Source organism: Erpetoichthys calabaricus, chromosome 5 (assembly GCF_900747795.2).
Source record: "Erpetoichthys calabaricus chromosome 5, fErpCal1.3, whole genome shotgun sequence".
Lineage (NCBI taxonomy): Eukaryota > Metazoa > Chordata > Cladistia > Polypteriformes > Polypteridae > Erpetoichthys > Erpetoichthys calabaricus.
This window is the reverse complement of record NC_041398.2, coordinates 227,523,341-227,539,026: the sequence shown is the minus strand read 5'-3', so window position 1 is coordinate 227,539,026 and position 15,686 is coordinate 227,523,341. Positions and strand designations below refer to the sequence as shown.

The 15,686-nt window shown below is 35.9% G+C and overlaps 1 protein-coding gene across 1 annotated transcript in view; it reads left to right on the top strand.

The window, feature by feature from the left end:
- Positions 1-15,686, top strand: part of mtrex (Mtr4 exosome RNA helicase) — a 100,088-nt gene that overhangs the window by 32,826 nt on the left and 51,576 nt on the right. The window contains exons 12-16 of the mRNA XM_028802611.2: positions 4,207-4,286; positions 4,626-4,736; positions 7,897-7,998; positions 9,141-9,266; positions 12,886-13,036. Coding sequence (XP_028658444.1) covers positions 4,207-4,286; positions 4,626-4,736; positions 7,897-7,998; positions 9,141-9,266; positions 12,886-13,036 — 570 coding nt within the window. The remainder of the gene's footprint in view (positions 1-4,206; positions 4,287-4,625; positions 4,737-7,896; positions 7,999-9,140; positions 9,267-12,885; positions 13,037-15,686) is intronic.

Here is a 15,686-nt window from a genome sequence, read left to right as displayed (position 1 = left end):
AAAGTACAAAGTCACAAGTGTAAAAGATATAATAATGAATAATAATATGAAATGGATAATAATAATGATGATGCTAATTTTGTGCGTCATATCTTTGAACGGGAAAACTGTATTAGTGTACGGTCATTTTCTCGACACTGTTCAGCATAACGGTTCATCTCAACGGCATTTCTTTTGATTACATCATCATCAAGAAATAACTTTAGGTAAGTAGGAGGAACCTTGGCTGTCAATGTTCGCTTTTATTTATTTGAAGCAGGGTCACCAGAAACCCAGATGTGAGCATCACTTTTGGCTTTATCAGAATCCCTATCGGTTTCACTGTCCATTTCAATTTCACTGCCTGAAGACAAATTCACTTCTTCTTCACTGCTAATGAGGGGCTCCTCAACATCACTGCGCATATTACTGTCAAGAGTATGCAACACCTGGGCTGCTGAAAAACATTTCTTATGAGACACCATTATGAGGCTAGGAGAAGATGCATCTGCTAAGTTGCCCAGGCCTGATGCTTACACAAGACGTGTCTATGCAGTTGCCCGAGTAACGCACGTGACTAGCACTATGAGCAATTTAACAGTCCGAGTAATGCGCAGGTCTAACGCTAAGGAGGTTAAGGAACGTCTTTCCATCTTTACAGTAGAATCTGAGACTTTCATTTTTCGATCACTTTTAAGCTGTGCTTGAAGCTGTTATGCTACGAGGTGCCTATTATGCAAACTGGAGACCTTCAAATTTGCCTTCTGTTTGGGCCTGCACTTCTAAGGATAATAATCCTGTCTCATTTAATTTGTTAATTGCCTTTTTCTTGCCATTATCTTTGGAATATACAGCTTTCTATGGTGTATAGAGTGTAGTAACACAGTTCCATCTCTGCTTTAAGACACACAGAGGATATTTGTAAGTAATCAACAGACATTGGGATACCTGTGCAAAATGTTTGCTTCATCTTGCAAGGTGTAATGTTATGCAGCAATTAAAGTACATCTGTAGCTTGCATCATACTAGCTGTTTCCTGAAGAAGGCCCATTTGTAATATGTTCTGATATTTTTTTTTCAGTTTTTGCAAACCTAAACTTTAAATTTAAACCTCTTTCAGTTTACTGCTTACATTTTCACCATTTTAGGCCATTCACTACATTTCAACTGATTAAGTTGGGAGGTGGGGGATTTGAAAACTGAGGTGTTCTAAAACATTTGACTGATTGTGTACACAGTTGTGCAGTGTGACCAGGAAGCCAGAGCTTATGTGCATACCATAACCTTTGACCCAAATTGTAGCAGGTTGTAATGTTAATATGAACATTATAACCCAACTTTATTTCCCAACTGCATCATTATAAATCCAGTACAAGACAGTTTGAGGGAGATGTCACCATTTAAACACCAGAGAACTAGAAAGCACATTTGAAGTAATTTATTGTACCCTGTACCTATGGCATTTATTCTGAACTATACTAAATATCAAGTTTTGAGAACACGATCCATATTGAATAAACAACCACTGGGTGAAATGGCTGAAGGTTTTGATGAATTAATATTAGAAATGCTGTTTTTTTGCTAACTTTCTTTTAAGCATTTAACAATGGGTTACTTTTTCTTTGTTTCCTGTATTTCACGTTAAATTTTGATTTAAATTCAAGGTGGAAACTATAGAGTGAATATTGCATCAGTTTACACATTGATATCCTAAGATATTTTATGCGTTCAACTCTTTGTCCCTTTGGTTCTTATATATTTTATATACTTTAGAAACTATTTTTAATAAACTTGCAGAAAAAGTTGCTAAATCCAAGAAATGCAAACTACATGTTTTGTGTTGGTCACAATTTATAGGCAGTGTCATGTTTTGTGGTTTTATAATAAACAGATTTAGCTAGCTTTTATATACTTGAGAATTAGTAAATTATTAAAATTCTGAAAGCACAAGTGACTTGTTTTTAATTTTATTTTAATATATACAAAATTACTGGAAATTATGGATGTTACAGATGTAACAAAATAACTGTTTTATAAACACTAATGAGGTGTATATTATGTCTACAAAATAGTGGAAACAGAGACAAAAGAGAGACTGAGACAAAAGGTTAGTTGGGCTTTTATAGGCAGTGGAAAGGAAGATGTGGGTCCAAGAGGGAAATGGCAGAAGTGAGGTCAGTAGGAGGGTGTGGTCTGTAGAGGAATTAGGAAGTTGGTTAGGGCTTAGGTCTTCTCGTCTTTTGGTGATATGCAGAGGAAGGAGAAAAGGCGTTAGTGCACAGCGTCAACCCCGACTCACCATTTTACGCCCAGTTAAGCCCACTGACTGCCTCCCAAGCGAACGCACGCACGCAGGTGCATATTGACAAGCTTTTTTTTTTTTTTTTTTTCATGACCATGGCTAAGGTATTGAACTATCAAATTAAAATGTAAATATTTCACTTATGAAGCACTATTAGATCAATAATGACTATATTCAAAATTTTGTTAAAAAATAATATTACAGTGAAGATGGTGGTTAGGGAGGTAAAGTCATTTGAAAGTTGTTTTAGAACAGGGGCATAGTGATAAACCAAAATTGTTTTATGGAAAACACCATTTGTGCATATCTACATGAAATATGGCTGTGAATTATTTGTGTCAATCTTACAGACAGGGCCTGTGTTTAGATAAGTGACATCTTCTGAGTCACTGATCATCTGTGAAAAAAACTTACAACATAGTCCCAAAATCTAAGCGTACCTTACACTCAACTTACTGATTGAAAAGAAAATGAAGGTTTTTTTTCCCAACAGCTTTGTCTTAACTCCTGTAATTAAAATCAATCAAAATGTCTATTTTTTGTATTTGAAGAGAGTCTTTTGTCAGTCTAGACCTAATGACCCCAAATATTTGGGAAATGTCTGAATAGAGACATGGTCCAGGATCTCATCCCGGTGTATTTGCCAACATTACAGTGCCAAACGATGTGAAAAATATTGGGGGGGGGGGGATTGGGAAGAAAATAAATTCTCATGTCACATAATCCACATGTCCAATATCCATCTGTATGGCCAAAACATTCAATTGTATGTAGTTTTTACAAAAATATTAACAGTTCCTTCCTGAAAAGTCCACATTGAATGTAATCATGGAAGACATCCTTACCATAAAACTGTGCATTTGAATTGAAGATCTGCCTCCCGCCCCCCCCCCATTCATTGGAGTAGACATCCATTAAGATGATATTGTGGATGATACATGTCCCTCACTCATAGTAAGGAACATTTTAACAAAAATACTTTTGGGTAGATTATTCCTTTAAGCATTTTTCTTTCCAACTTCGCATATCTTCCTCTTTTATACTCTGGCCACATGAAGCCTTGTGCTTGATCACCTATAGGTATCAGCTGTGCTGTTAACACTGACAAGATAGGGATTTTAAGTCTCGGTGAGTAATCATTAAGCAACAAGTGGAGATACTTCATTGTACTAGAACTGTTAACAATTTTTCTAAAAGAAAACAAATGAATACCATATGAAAAAATCACAATAATAGAGTTAAAGACAAAAATATAGTACAATTTAAAACCAGTTTGAATTATGAAGCGAAGTAGGATTGTTACAAATTAGTTAAAAATGCTAACAGTAAAAATGCTAAAGGTTGCTATATTAAAATAAAAAAATAAGCAGTTATGTTCAGCATGGTATAACAGCATATATGGATCCTTTGAGATCTCAAAGGCTTTCTACTAGAGTGTAAAAAAAAGTATTGTCAAGAAAGGTAATAAACAATGGCAAAGCCAGAACATGCAATTACATTATGGTCAGGTCTATCTCTCACAAGCTAAATACAGTGTAGAGTGCAAAACAATTTAGTCTCCAGGCTTACAGAAATTATTGCACTTTATTAGCCACTCTCTGCAGCAAATTAAGGAAGAGTGGTTTCTTAATTGAATCATTCTCCATTGTTACCAGGTATCTTTTTTCCATTTCTGTTTTAAGACACCTAAGGAGGATCTGTCTTTTAGCTGGTAATTTATAGTTTCCTTCCTTTTTCTGTTGGATTCATTTGCCTACAAAAAAGAAATGAGAGGAAAATTTTCGAGGCTTGACTATATAAAATGTAAATAGCATTAGCATCTGCATATTTATTTAATTTGCAAATTATTTTCTAAAGTTCAATGTGGAAATTAAAAAAAAAAAAAGTTTCTTTGGATTTAGTTATGTCTGTTAATTTTCTTTCAGATGATGAAAAGAAGCTTGTTGAAGAGGTCTTCAATAATGCTATTGATTGTTTATCTGATGAAGATAAAAAACTCCCACAGGCAAGATTTTTTTTTTTTATTAAAACCTTAAACTCTGCTACTAAAATAGCATAGTCTCTATAATATATAATATACATTTATTCTGGTGTTTGTACTCTGTATAGCATGTGTTAACTGGTTAAGTAATATGATCTACAAATGTTATTTCATGTTCCAGCTAACAAGACTAACCATAAAACATGTGCCATGTATTGAAATTAGGTCAACTACATTAACAGTTGCTTTACATATACTTAAGTATAAATATACTTTTATATATTGTACATGCCTCCCTTTTCCTGTTTACAAGAGTAATTTTAGTGATTGCTAACTTGTTTGTGTTAAAATATTGTTTTAAAGGTTGAGAATGTATTACCATTGTTGAAAAGAGGTGTGGGCATCCATCATGGTGGCCTTCTTCCCATCCTCAAAGAAACTATTGAAATTTTGTTCTCTGAGGGACTATTAAAGGTTAGTAGCATATTGAATCAAAAAGGTACATTCCTTTTGTTAGTTTATCTATGTAAACTTTTATATATTTAATCTATTAGCAGATCTATGTCTAGAATTATTATGAGCTTAGTTTATCTTTTCTAGTATGTTTCTGTCTACTGTTTAAGTTTTATTTAACAGCATTGAATTTATTTCCATTCTGGTAATATATTTCAAAACTAAATTTGCTGCTTTCAAAGTGACGCTGTCGTACTTCAAAGTGAAGTCATACTGATAAGGACTACCTATACAGTTTTAAACTTAAATATTTACTCAGTTAAACTAAAGCATGGTTTTGTCTTAAACACCTAGATTGCAGTTATGATTAACTGTTTAGATGTTTATAGTAACCCTTATCAAGGTGTTTTGTTTTAGGCACGTATTTTCTTGCTGATAGAACACAGTTAACCTGTACGCTTCCATTAATAACATGCTTAGAAGCTGCTATTTAAAAATTAATTTGTCAAGCAAGGTTTTATTTGAAGAGACTTTGAGTTGAAGGTTCAAAAATGTCATACTTTTAAACCACCCTTTTTCCTTTTCCAATATGGCATCTTTAAATGTCAACTGACATTTTATCTCAAGAATATTTTACATTGGCTCTGAATTAATGCAAGCTTTGAAAATGTTCAGCTTTAGTTTTATGCATCTTATGACACAGGTACATTGGAATTCATACTTAAAGGTACTCTTATTCCATCAATTCATTCGTCCATTTTTGAACCTGATGAATCCAGGTAGTAAGTGCCTTTTAGTTAGTTCCTCCTTACATACAGTGCTACAGGTTATGCTCTGGAAATGCCTAGGCCCAAAGGAAAAAGAAACGAGCACACACACATAGCGAAATGGGCAATTTTGTGAATGCTACCTTTGTGACTGGCTAATTGTGTGACTTTCACCACAATTGAACAGTACAGGCAGCTCAATGCATTGAAATTAGGTTCTTCAGTCTTGATGCCTTTTGAGTTGGCACATGATCCCATTCGGCTGGCAATGAATTTCCATTATTACCAACAATTAGAGTGTGCCCTATAATTGAGCTTACCCTTCTTTTTTTTTTTTTTAAGCTTGTTGATTCGTTAGGCCTCTCTTGAAGTGATGTTACCAGCCCAGCACACCGCAGCAGAAAATACCACATTGGCCATCACAGAGTTATAGAAAATGTGAAGGATGACACTTTCCATATTAAAGGAACATATTCTCCTGTGGAAAAAGTGCTTGCACTGCCCATTCTTAAATAGTTCCTCTGTGTTCTTAGACCAGTCCAGCCTGTCATTAATGTGGACCGCCTCTGCATCCACTCCTTGAATAGTGACTGGACACAGAGGCTCTTTTGTGTGGCAAAATTTAATAACCAGTTCAATGGCTTTGCTTATGTTAAGATGTAGACAATTGTCTGCATTAAGAAACCAGCTTTTCCCCTTATTCCTAACTGTCCTATCACCTTTATCAATACACCCCATAAGTTGAGAGTCATCTGAGAATTTCTGCAATTGACATGACCTGGTGTTGTTTTACAGTGTGAGGTGTACAGAGTGAAGAGAAAAAGAGGCAGGACTGTTTATTGTGGTGCCCCAGTGTTACTCATATCAGCATCAGAAACAGTCCTTCAGTCTCAATAACTGCGGTCCGACCGACAGGCCATTATCAAGGACACCATAGGCTCATCCACCTGCATATCTCTGAGCTTAGTCTTTAACAGGGATGGCAGGATGGTATTGAAGGTTCTGAAGATATTAAAAAAACAATCTTCACAGTGCTGCCAGCTTTGTGCAGGTGAAAATAAGTCTAGTAGAGCAGATAGATAACTGCATCCTCCACTCCAGTGATTGTCCAATAGGCAAACTTCAGTGAGTAGACTGTAATTGGACTGAAGTCATTAGGTGAAGAGATGCCTGCGTTCCTTGGAACTGGAACAATGCAGGATGTATGGACAGATTGAACAGGTGACAGAGGAGATCACAAAGTTGGTCAGAGCAGGCTGTAAGAACTTGAGGACTGACTCCATCTGGTCCTGCAGCTTTCCCTGTGCACAGCTTTCTCAGTTGTCTCCTTACTTAGTCTTCAGTCATGGACAGTCTACACTGATGGTCAGAGGTGGAGTTGTCACTGGCCATTCCAGTTGACCTGGTAGGAGTTATTGATGTAGTATGAATGATGTGGGGAGACTGGTCATTAGAAGAAGGTGGCAGTTGGAGGGAAAATCTATTTAAAAAAAGTTGGTTCAGCGTGTTAGGTTTGTCCACATTCCCTTCCAGCTACCTGAGCCTTGGATAGCTTGAGTCCAGTAATTATGCTCAGTGCATTCCTGACATCCTTCATGTTATTCTGAGTGTATTTGTTTTCTGTTTTAGCTTTGTAAGTTTCCTTTCCTTCACTAAACTTTTTCTTTAGCACACTGTATAAGTCACTCAGAGCCTCTTTAGTGCCAGAATTGAATGCTCTGTTTTTCTCATTAGAGACCTTTTGGCCCCTTAGTAATCCATGGCTTGTTGTCTGGAAGACAAGGCACTGTCTTTATAGGTATCACTTTGTCGACACAAATGTTAATATAATCTGTTATACAGTGACATAGTCCCTTACTATTGTCCCCATGTGACTCGCACATAATTTCCCAGTCTGTCATTTCGGAGCAGTCATTCAGAGTCCCATCAGCCTCCAAATTCCATTTTTCCACTATTCTGGTGGTAGCAGGTTGCCATCTAATAACAGGCTTGTAGCTGGGTATAAGATGAATCTGGCTGTGGTCAGATTTCTGTAAAGGAGCAAGAGACTACACTTAAAGGCATCTTTAATCTTTGAATACAGCAGGTAAGAGTGAGTCATAATTATAACTGCAGAGTCAGAGCTAGTCATCATCAAAGTGTTGGTGATAGAATGAATTGTTTCCATTGTTAGGTTCACATTTGCAGAGGGAGCAATATACATTAAACATTAATAGGCATGATGTAGTTTATCACCCAGGACAATGCTAGTATAATATGATGCTGAATCTGTTAACATAGAGTATACATTGATTGGTTTCATATACAGCCTTCATTGGCAAGCAAACCAAATATCTTAGCCAATGGTATTCTGACTTGTACCTCTTTATTTCTAGTTTGTGAATGGCGAAATGAGATTTTTTCCTTCTTTACAGGCCTTGTTTGCCACAGAAACATTTGCCATGGGAATTAACATGCCAGCCAGAACAGTTCTATTCACAAGTGCACGCAAATTTGATGGGAAAGACTTTCGATGGGTAAGTGTTTTCTATGGTCCCTAAAGTGCAGCACATGTTCTAAAATACATCAGATCTAGTAGTGCCTTTTAATGAAAAATCCAGATGTGTTGATGCTTTGAAAGACCAAAGGAAAAGTGCTTTCTTTGTATTTAGTTCATTTTATTTTTTTTTGTTCATAACAATTTGTTAGTTAAGTAAGTAGAGAAAAGCCAAGCAAAATGACACCTTTTATTGGCTAACAAAAAAAAGATTACAATATGCAAGCTTTCGAGGCAACTCAGGCCCCATCTTCAGGCAAGATGTAGTCATTATAATAATCATGTAATGATTACATCTTGCCTGAAGAATGGGCCTGAGTTGCCTCGAAAGCTTGCATATTGTAATCTGTTTAGTTAGCCAATAAAAGGTGTCATTTTGCTTGGCTTTTCTCTACATTCATAATGGCGAACACAGTACAACATCCTAGTACTTAGTTAAGTAAGTAAACAGTGCATATTAGTAGAGTACATCTGAAATAGCACACCAAATACTTTGCAAAATATGCTTTGAAATAAATGCATTAAATATTCATGCATATAGGTTTTACTTTCCTTAGTACACTTAAGCTTCTTTCATGTTTAGGCTTTTAGGGTCCAATTCATCTGTTTTCCTGTACCTGATTTGTCTGTTTCAAAGTCTGGAACCTAAGTGACATGTAGATTATATAGTTTTGTTTATTACCCATCTTTCTCATTTCCTTACAGAATATGCTCTCTTTGACCATTGTTTCTGTACTAATTTTAAAACAATAATTTTTTTAAAAAGATTTGGTTGTATTTATTTACTTTTAAGACTTAAGTGTATTACATGTAGTTTCCACTGATAACATATAGGCGCTGTTTGGAACAGTAAACATTCTCTCGATCTCCCTGTATGCGTCTTTTCAGTCACTGTGTCTCTTTTCACAGCTCTATTCCCTTGTATCGCAGTCTGTAAACTCCACTCTCTATCTATGTAATATTGTGCTCTTCACATATGTGTATGTCTGTCTTTATCATATTTTATAACAACTTAAAGGTTGTGTTCTCTGACTACATTTTTCAGAGGTGTTTACAGATTTTAAATGGGATACATGTAAAAGTTCAAGTAATTCTTATTTATTTTGTTTTATTCTTGCATAGATTACATCTGGTGAATACATTCAAATGTCTGGACGAGCAGGCAGACGTGGCATGGATGAAAGAGGAATAGTTATTTTCATGGTTGATGAGAAAATGAGTCCAGTAGTTGGGAAACAGTTACTTAAGGTAAGTCCTTAGTCTTGCAATTTTATTTTTAAATCTTATTTGTAAATAGTTACACAGTCATATAAAATTGTAACATTGTTTCCTATTTGTAACCACTTTGAAGCTCATTTAATTTGGGATTTATCAAATGTAATTGTACTAATATTATTCATTTTGAATACTGTGCTTTAGGTATTTAATTAAACAGAATATGGTTCATATATTTATTTAAATCTTCTTGACTTGTTACACATCTGCATCCATGCCAGATTAGACTACAAGAGCAGCATGACTCCACTAAATTTATATTTTTTGTAAAGGCTTTTATTTATGTGCTCCTCATAATCTTCCTTAACTTTATCCATATCATGAAGTTATTGTCTTTAATTAAAATTTTCCATCAGTAAAATTTCAAAATGCTTCATAAATCATGATGGAGATCAACCAGTTAGTTATTTTAATTGGTTTGTTAATGTGTGTTTGATCTTTGTGACTAGTGAATACACATTTGTATTTATATGTATAGAATTAATGATAAGCAGAATGACAGGTTCTGAACTTTGGCCCCCTTAGAGGTCTAGTTTACTTAGCCTACATACAGTTAGTTCCATAATTATTTGGGCAGTGAAACAATTTTCGTAATTTTGACTCTGTATACCACCACAATGGATTTGAAATTAAGCAATCATTATGTGAGTTAAGTGTAGACTTTCAGCTTTAATTTAAGGAATTTACCAAAAATATTGCATGAGCTGTGTAGTAATGACAGCCAGGAGTGGTCAAATAAACCATCAGGTACATTCTTAAATAGAAGGCACTGGTAAGCTCAGCAACTCCAGAAGCTCTGGAAAACAACAGAAGACAGCTGTTCTAGGTGATTGCAGAATTCTGTCCTTGGTGAATAAGAAGCCCTTCACAGCATTTAGACAAACCAAGAACACTCTCCAGGAGGTAGGCCTATCATTACCAATGTCTACAATCAGTAGAAAACTTCATGAAAGTAAAGACAGAGGGTTTACCACAAGGTGCAAACCACTGGTAAACCTCAAGCATAGGAAGGACAGATGAAACTTGGTCAGAAAGCATTCTTAAAAGCCTGTCCAGTTCTAGAACAATTTTCTTTGGACAGTGGAAACTAAGATCAGTATATACCAGAATGTTGGAAAGAGAAAAGAGTATGGAGAAGAGAAGAAACTGCTCATAATCTGATGAATACCACATCATCTGTGAAACATGGTGAAAACTGTTTTATGGCATGATCATGCATGACTACCAGTGAAAGTCAGTCACTGGTGTTTATTGATGATCTGACTGCTAACAGAAATAGCAAGATGAATTCTGAAGTGTACAGGGCTATGCCATCTGCTCTGATTCAGACAAATGCTGCAAAACTGATAGAACAACGCTTCACAGTACAAAAAGACAATGACCCAAAACATTCCGCAAAAGCAAACCCAAGTGCTTTTCAAGGCAAAGAACTGGAGTATTCTTCAATGGGAAAGTCAGTTAACTAACCTCAACCCAACTGGAAATGCATTTTAGTTGCTGAAGACAAAACTGATTGCAGAAAGTCTATTGAACAAGCAGCAACTGAAGACGGGCTACAGTAAACGGCCTGACAAAGTACCACTAAAGTGGAAAACTAGCACTTGGAGATGGCCATGGGTTCCAGACTTCAGGCAGTTATTGACTATAAAGTATTTTCAACCAAATTTTGAAAATGATCATTATGATTGTTAGTTTGTCCAAATACTTTTAAGCCCCTGGAAATGGGAGGGATTGGGGGTGGTGCTATGCAGATAAATGACTGTCATTCCTAAACGACTTATACAATATTTTTGGTAAACCCGTTAAATGAAAGTCTTCACTTGATTGCTTTACTTCAAATCCATCGTGGAGGTGTACAGAGGCAAAATTATTAAAATTGTGTCACTGTCCAAATGCTTATGTATCTGTGTCTTGCTAAGTTCATCTGTTTTTCTAATAGCCAATTCTGTTTTTTGTGCACATTTATTACTTGTTGATAAGAGTATACTATATAACCTATGTCCACCAAATTTTAAGCAGAATTTTATTGATTTTCTTGGTGATATTAATATTTCTGGTGGTTAGTATGCAAGGAAGTGTGGTGTGTTTTCTTTTTTCTTCTCCCCTTTGGCAGCATATGCTGCATTAACTTATTTACAGCAGTTAAAATATATATATTAAAACTATTAGTCTGTTTTTACTTTTAATTCTGTTTTTAATCAAGCCGTTTTAAATTATTTGATCATTCAGTTTGCATGTGCTTTTTTTGTCTTCATGTGTGTTAAGGAGTTATAGTAACCTTTTAATGTTTAGTTTTGTTGCAACTGTGGAAGTTCAGTGCCATCAACATGTTTTGCACTGTGTTTATGCTTTACTGTTTTAATATTTTGTTTAAGAATGCTGTTTAAAAGGCTCATAATTAAAATATTGTGTTGGTATCTTCATCTCTGCACATTATACTGTAATCTAAAAATGGAGTAAAGGCTTATATATTCTTTGTTGCTGTTCATGTAGATACATTAACGCTGCTGTGGATACTACCAGTGTGACTAAAAGTAGAATAAAATAAATAAAAGCCAAAAAAGATGATGAGGATATTCATAACTTTAAACAGAGGAATATAATACCCCAGATATTTATAAAACACGGTATCCGCTCAAAATTTCAAAATTCCCATGCCACAGCCACAAACAACCTTTTTCAGACATATGGCTCCATTCAGTGAAAGAGCTTTTCAAAGTTGATGTATAAGCTAAGTTAGTTATTGTGTTTTATTTTATGCAAACATCACTAATATTTAACCTATTCAACATATACATCAGGAGAGATATCTGACCGTCCATTTTATATGTAAGATATTGGGTGTTGGGAGTGTAACTTCTTGCACTCTGGCGCAGTTGCATTATTTTTTCCTGTAAAGTTGCTGAAAAAAAGTTAAATGAAGTCCACCTGTCAACAAATGAGCTGTTTCAGACTGTTCTATTTTTATATTACATTTGTAACGTTCTTATTTTTCCTCCAGCACAAACTACTTCATTATCTACTAAATTAGTGCTGTGACTAAGGAACTATGTGTACAACACACATAAAGATATAATAACAAAAAAGAATTAAAGTTTTTCAGAGTTGTCCGAGTAAGGTTTCATTTGCCCGTTTGTTTAGTTTGAGCAAATGGCTTGCACTGGGAAGAGCCTGGATGGTTTCTAATGTTCCACTCAAAAGTCCCCCACTGCCCCCCCCCCCCCCCCCCAAATTGGGCCATACCTCTAAAATTGTGTCAAAATTTTTGTTTCCATTAAATATTTAATAAAGAGCAGTAGCCCCAGCACTGATGCCTGAATAACACTACTTTTGACATCACTTAATTATAAAAAGGTGCTTGCTCTGTAAACCTTTTTGCTTTCAGAGTTTAAGCCAGTTTTGCAGATGTCTACACACACTGAAACTTGAATTTTCACATCTCCTCTTAAAAGGTATCTCATCATAATATACCCTTTAAAGACTTACAATTTTCATTGAACTTTGAATCAGGCAGTGTTTGAAACTTTCCATCAAGAAGTAAAAATTTCAGTATCTGATATGTCTTTCTGAAGTTTTATGAAATCTTTTTTAGGGTTCTGCTGATCCTCTGAATAGTGCTTTTCATTTGACTTACAATATGGTGTTAAACTTGCTTCGTGTGGAAGAAATCAATCCAGAATACATGCTGGAGAAATCCTTCTACCAGTTTCAGCATTACAGAGCTGTCCCAGGGGTAGTGGAAAGTAAGTATCATCCCACATTAAGGATTATATTGCTTGAATGTGTGGTTTTGATTATGTTGGAATTAGTTGTATGTGCCAGAAAATATGAGAGTGTGTCATGGAATAGCTTTATTTTAATTTTGACTGAAGTGCTGTGGCTTCTCATGTATTTAATCACTTTTCCTGTGATGAAAATAGGTTCACAGAAAATGTAACCAGAATTCCAAAATCAGAACAAAGAATTTTTGCACTTGTTTTGAACATGGGTATACAGTGGTGTGAAAAACTATTTGCCCCCTTCCTGATTTCTTATTCTTTTGCATGTTTGTCACACAAAATGTTTCTGATCATCAAACACATTTAACCATTAGTCAGATATAACACAAGTAAACACAAAATGCAGTTTGTAAATGGTGGTTTTTATTATTTAGGGAGAAAAAAAAATCCAAACCTACATGGCCCTGTGTGAAAAAGTAATTGCCCCCTGAACCTAATAACTGGTTGGGCCACCCTTAGCAGCAATAACTGCAATCAAGCGTTTGCGATAACTTGCAATGAGTCTTTTACAGCGCTCTGGAGGAATTTTGGCCCACTCATCTTTGCAAAATTGTTGTAATTCAGCTTTATTTGAGGGTTTTCTAGCATGAACCGCCTTTTTAAGGTCATGCCATAGCATCTCAATTGGATTCAGGTCAGGACTTTGACTAGGCCACTCCAAAGTCTTCATTTTGTTTTTCTTCAGCCATTCAGAGGTGGATTTGCTGGTGTGTTTTGGGTCATTGTCCTGTTGCAGCACCCAAGATCGCTTCAGCTTGAGTTGACGAACAGATGGCCGGACATTCTCCTTCAGGATTTTTTGGTAGACAGTAGAATTCATGGTTCCATCTATCACAGCAAGCCTTCCAGGTCCTGAAGCAGCAAAACAACCCCAGACCATCACACTACCACCACCATATTTTACTGTTGGTATGATGTTCTTTTTCTGAAATGCTGTGTTCCTTTTACGCCAGATGTAACGGGACATTTGCCTTCCAAAAAGTTCAACTTTTGACTCATCAGTCCACAAGGTATTTTCCCAAAAGTCTTGGCAATCATTGAGATGTTTCTTAGCAAAATTGAGACGAGCCCTAATGTTCTTTTTGCTTAACAGTGGTTTGCGTCTTGGAAATCTGCCATGCAGGCCGTTTTTGCCCAGTCTCTTTCTTATGGTGGAGTCGTGAACACTGACCTTAATTGAGGCAAGTGAGGCCTGCAGTTCTTTAGACGTTGTCCTGGGGTCTTTTGTGACCTCTCGGATGAGTCGTCTCTGCGCTCTTGGGGTAATTTTGGTCGGCCGGCCACTCCTGAGAAGGTTCACCACTGTTCCATGTTTTTGCCATTTGTGGATAATGGCTCTCACTGTGGTTCGCTGGAGTCCCAAAGCTTTAGAAATGGCTTTATAACCTTTACCAGACTGATAGATCTCAATTACTTCTGTTCTCATTTGTTCCTGAATTTCTTTGGATCTTGGCATGATGTCTAGCTTTTGAGGTGCTTTTGGTCTACTTCTCTGTGTCAGGCAGCTCCTATTTAAGTGATTTCTTGATTGAAACAGGTGTGGCAGTAATCAGGCCTGGGGGTGGCTACGGAAATTGAACTCAGGTGTGATACACCACAGTTAGGTTATTTTTTAACAAGGGGGCAATTACTTTTTCACACAGGGCCATGTAGGTTTGGATTTTTTTTCTCCCTAAATAATAAAAACCATCATTTAAAAACTGCATTTTGTGTTTACTTGTGTTATATTTGACTAATGGTTAAATGTGTTTGATGATCAGAAACATTTTGTGTGACAAACATGCAAAAGAATAAGAAATCAGGAAGGGGGCAAATAGTTTTTCACACCACTGTATCTGCCGATAGTTCATAATGGCTGAAGCCTACATATTTGATCAAATTTTTATTGTGCATGCCATGAAGTCCAGAAGATTTAAAACATTGTGGTCTTTTTCACTTCACTAACTACTACATCATTGAGTCAGTGGATTCTTTATTAGGATAACCTCCCTCATTTACCCACAGAACAGGTATGATTTTGTCAGGAAAACGCTGCAAAGTTTGTTTGTTTTTTTTTTCTATTTTAACTGAGAATTGTTCACAGCACTCTGCGCCTGCACTCAGTAAAGAGCGCTATATTAAAAAGTTCTGTTTTGTATAGTTAAAAATATGTCTTAGTGATTCTGACATGTCACCCCCAGTATGTTTCCAGTTCTTTGAATATTAGCTAATGGATGCTCTTTTTTTTTTTTTTTTTTTTAAAGATAACTCTTTCAATTTCATCCCACAAATGCTCAGCTGGGTTAACATCTGTTTTTTCTGAAGCTCACACGTACTTTTAAGCTAAATACATTGTCATATTAATTTTGTGTGTATTAAATGACAATTAAAATCGCTCCTTTTCACTCAACTTGAGAGTTTATATTAGTGCTGTGGCTTATTATTAATGCTTCAGCTCTTTATCACTTAGCAAGTAGCTTATCTGATTCTCTTCTGTTACTTGTCTTAAAGAATATGTATTACTTTTTCCCAGTTAAGACACAAGTTCAAACATCTCCAGTCCTTGTGGCTGTTTTGCCAGTTGTACTCCTGTTACCTAAACAGGCAGTGTTAAGTTGGACTGTTGGGGTCTAGT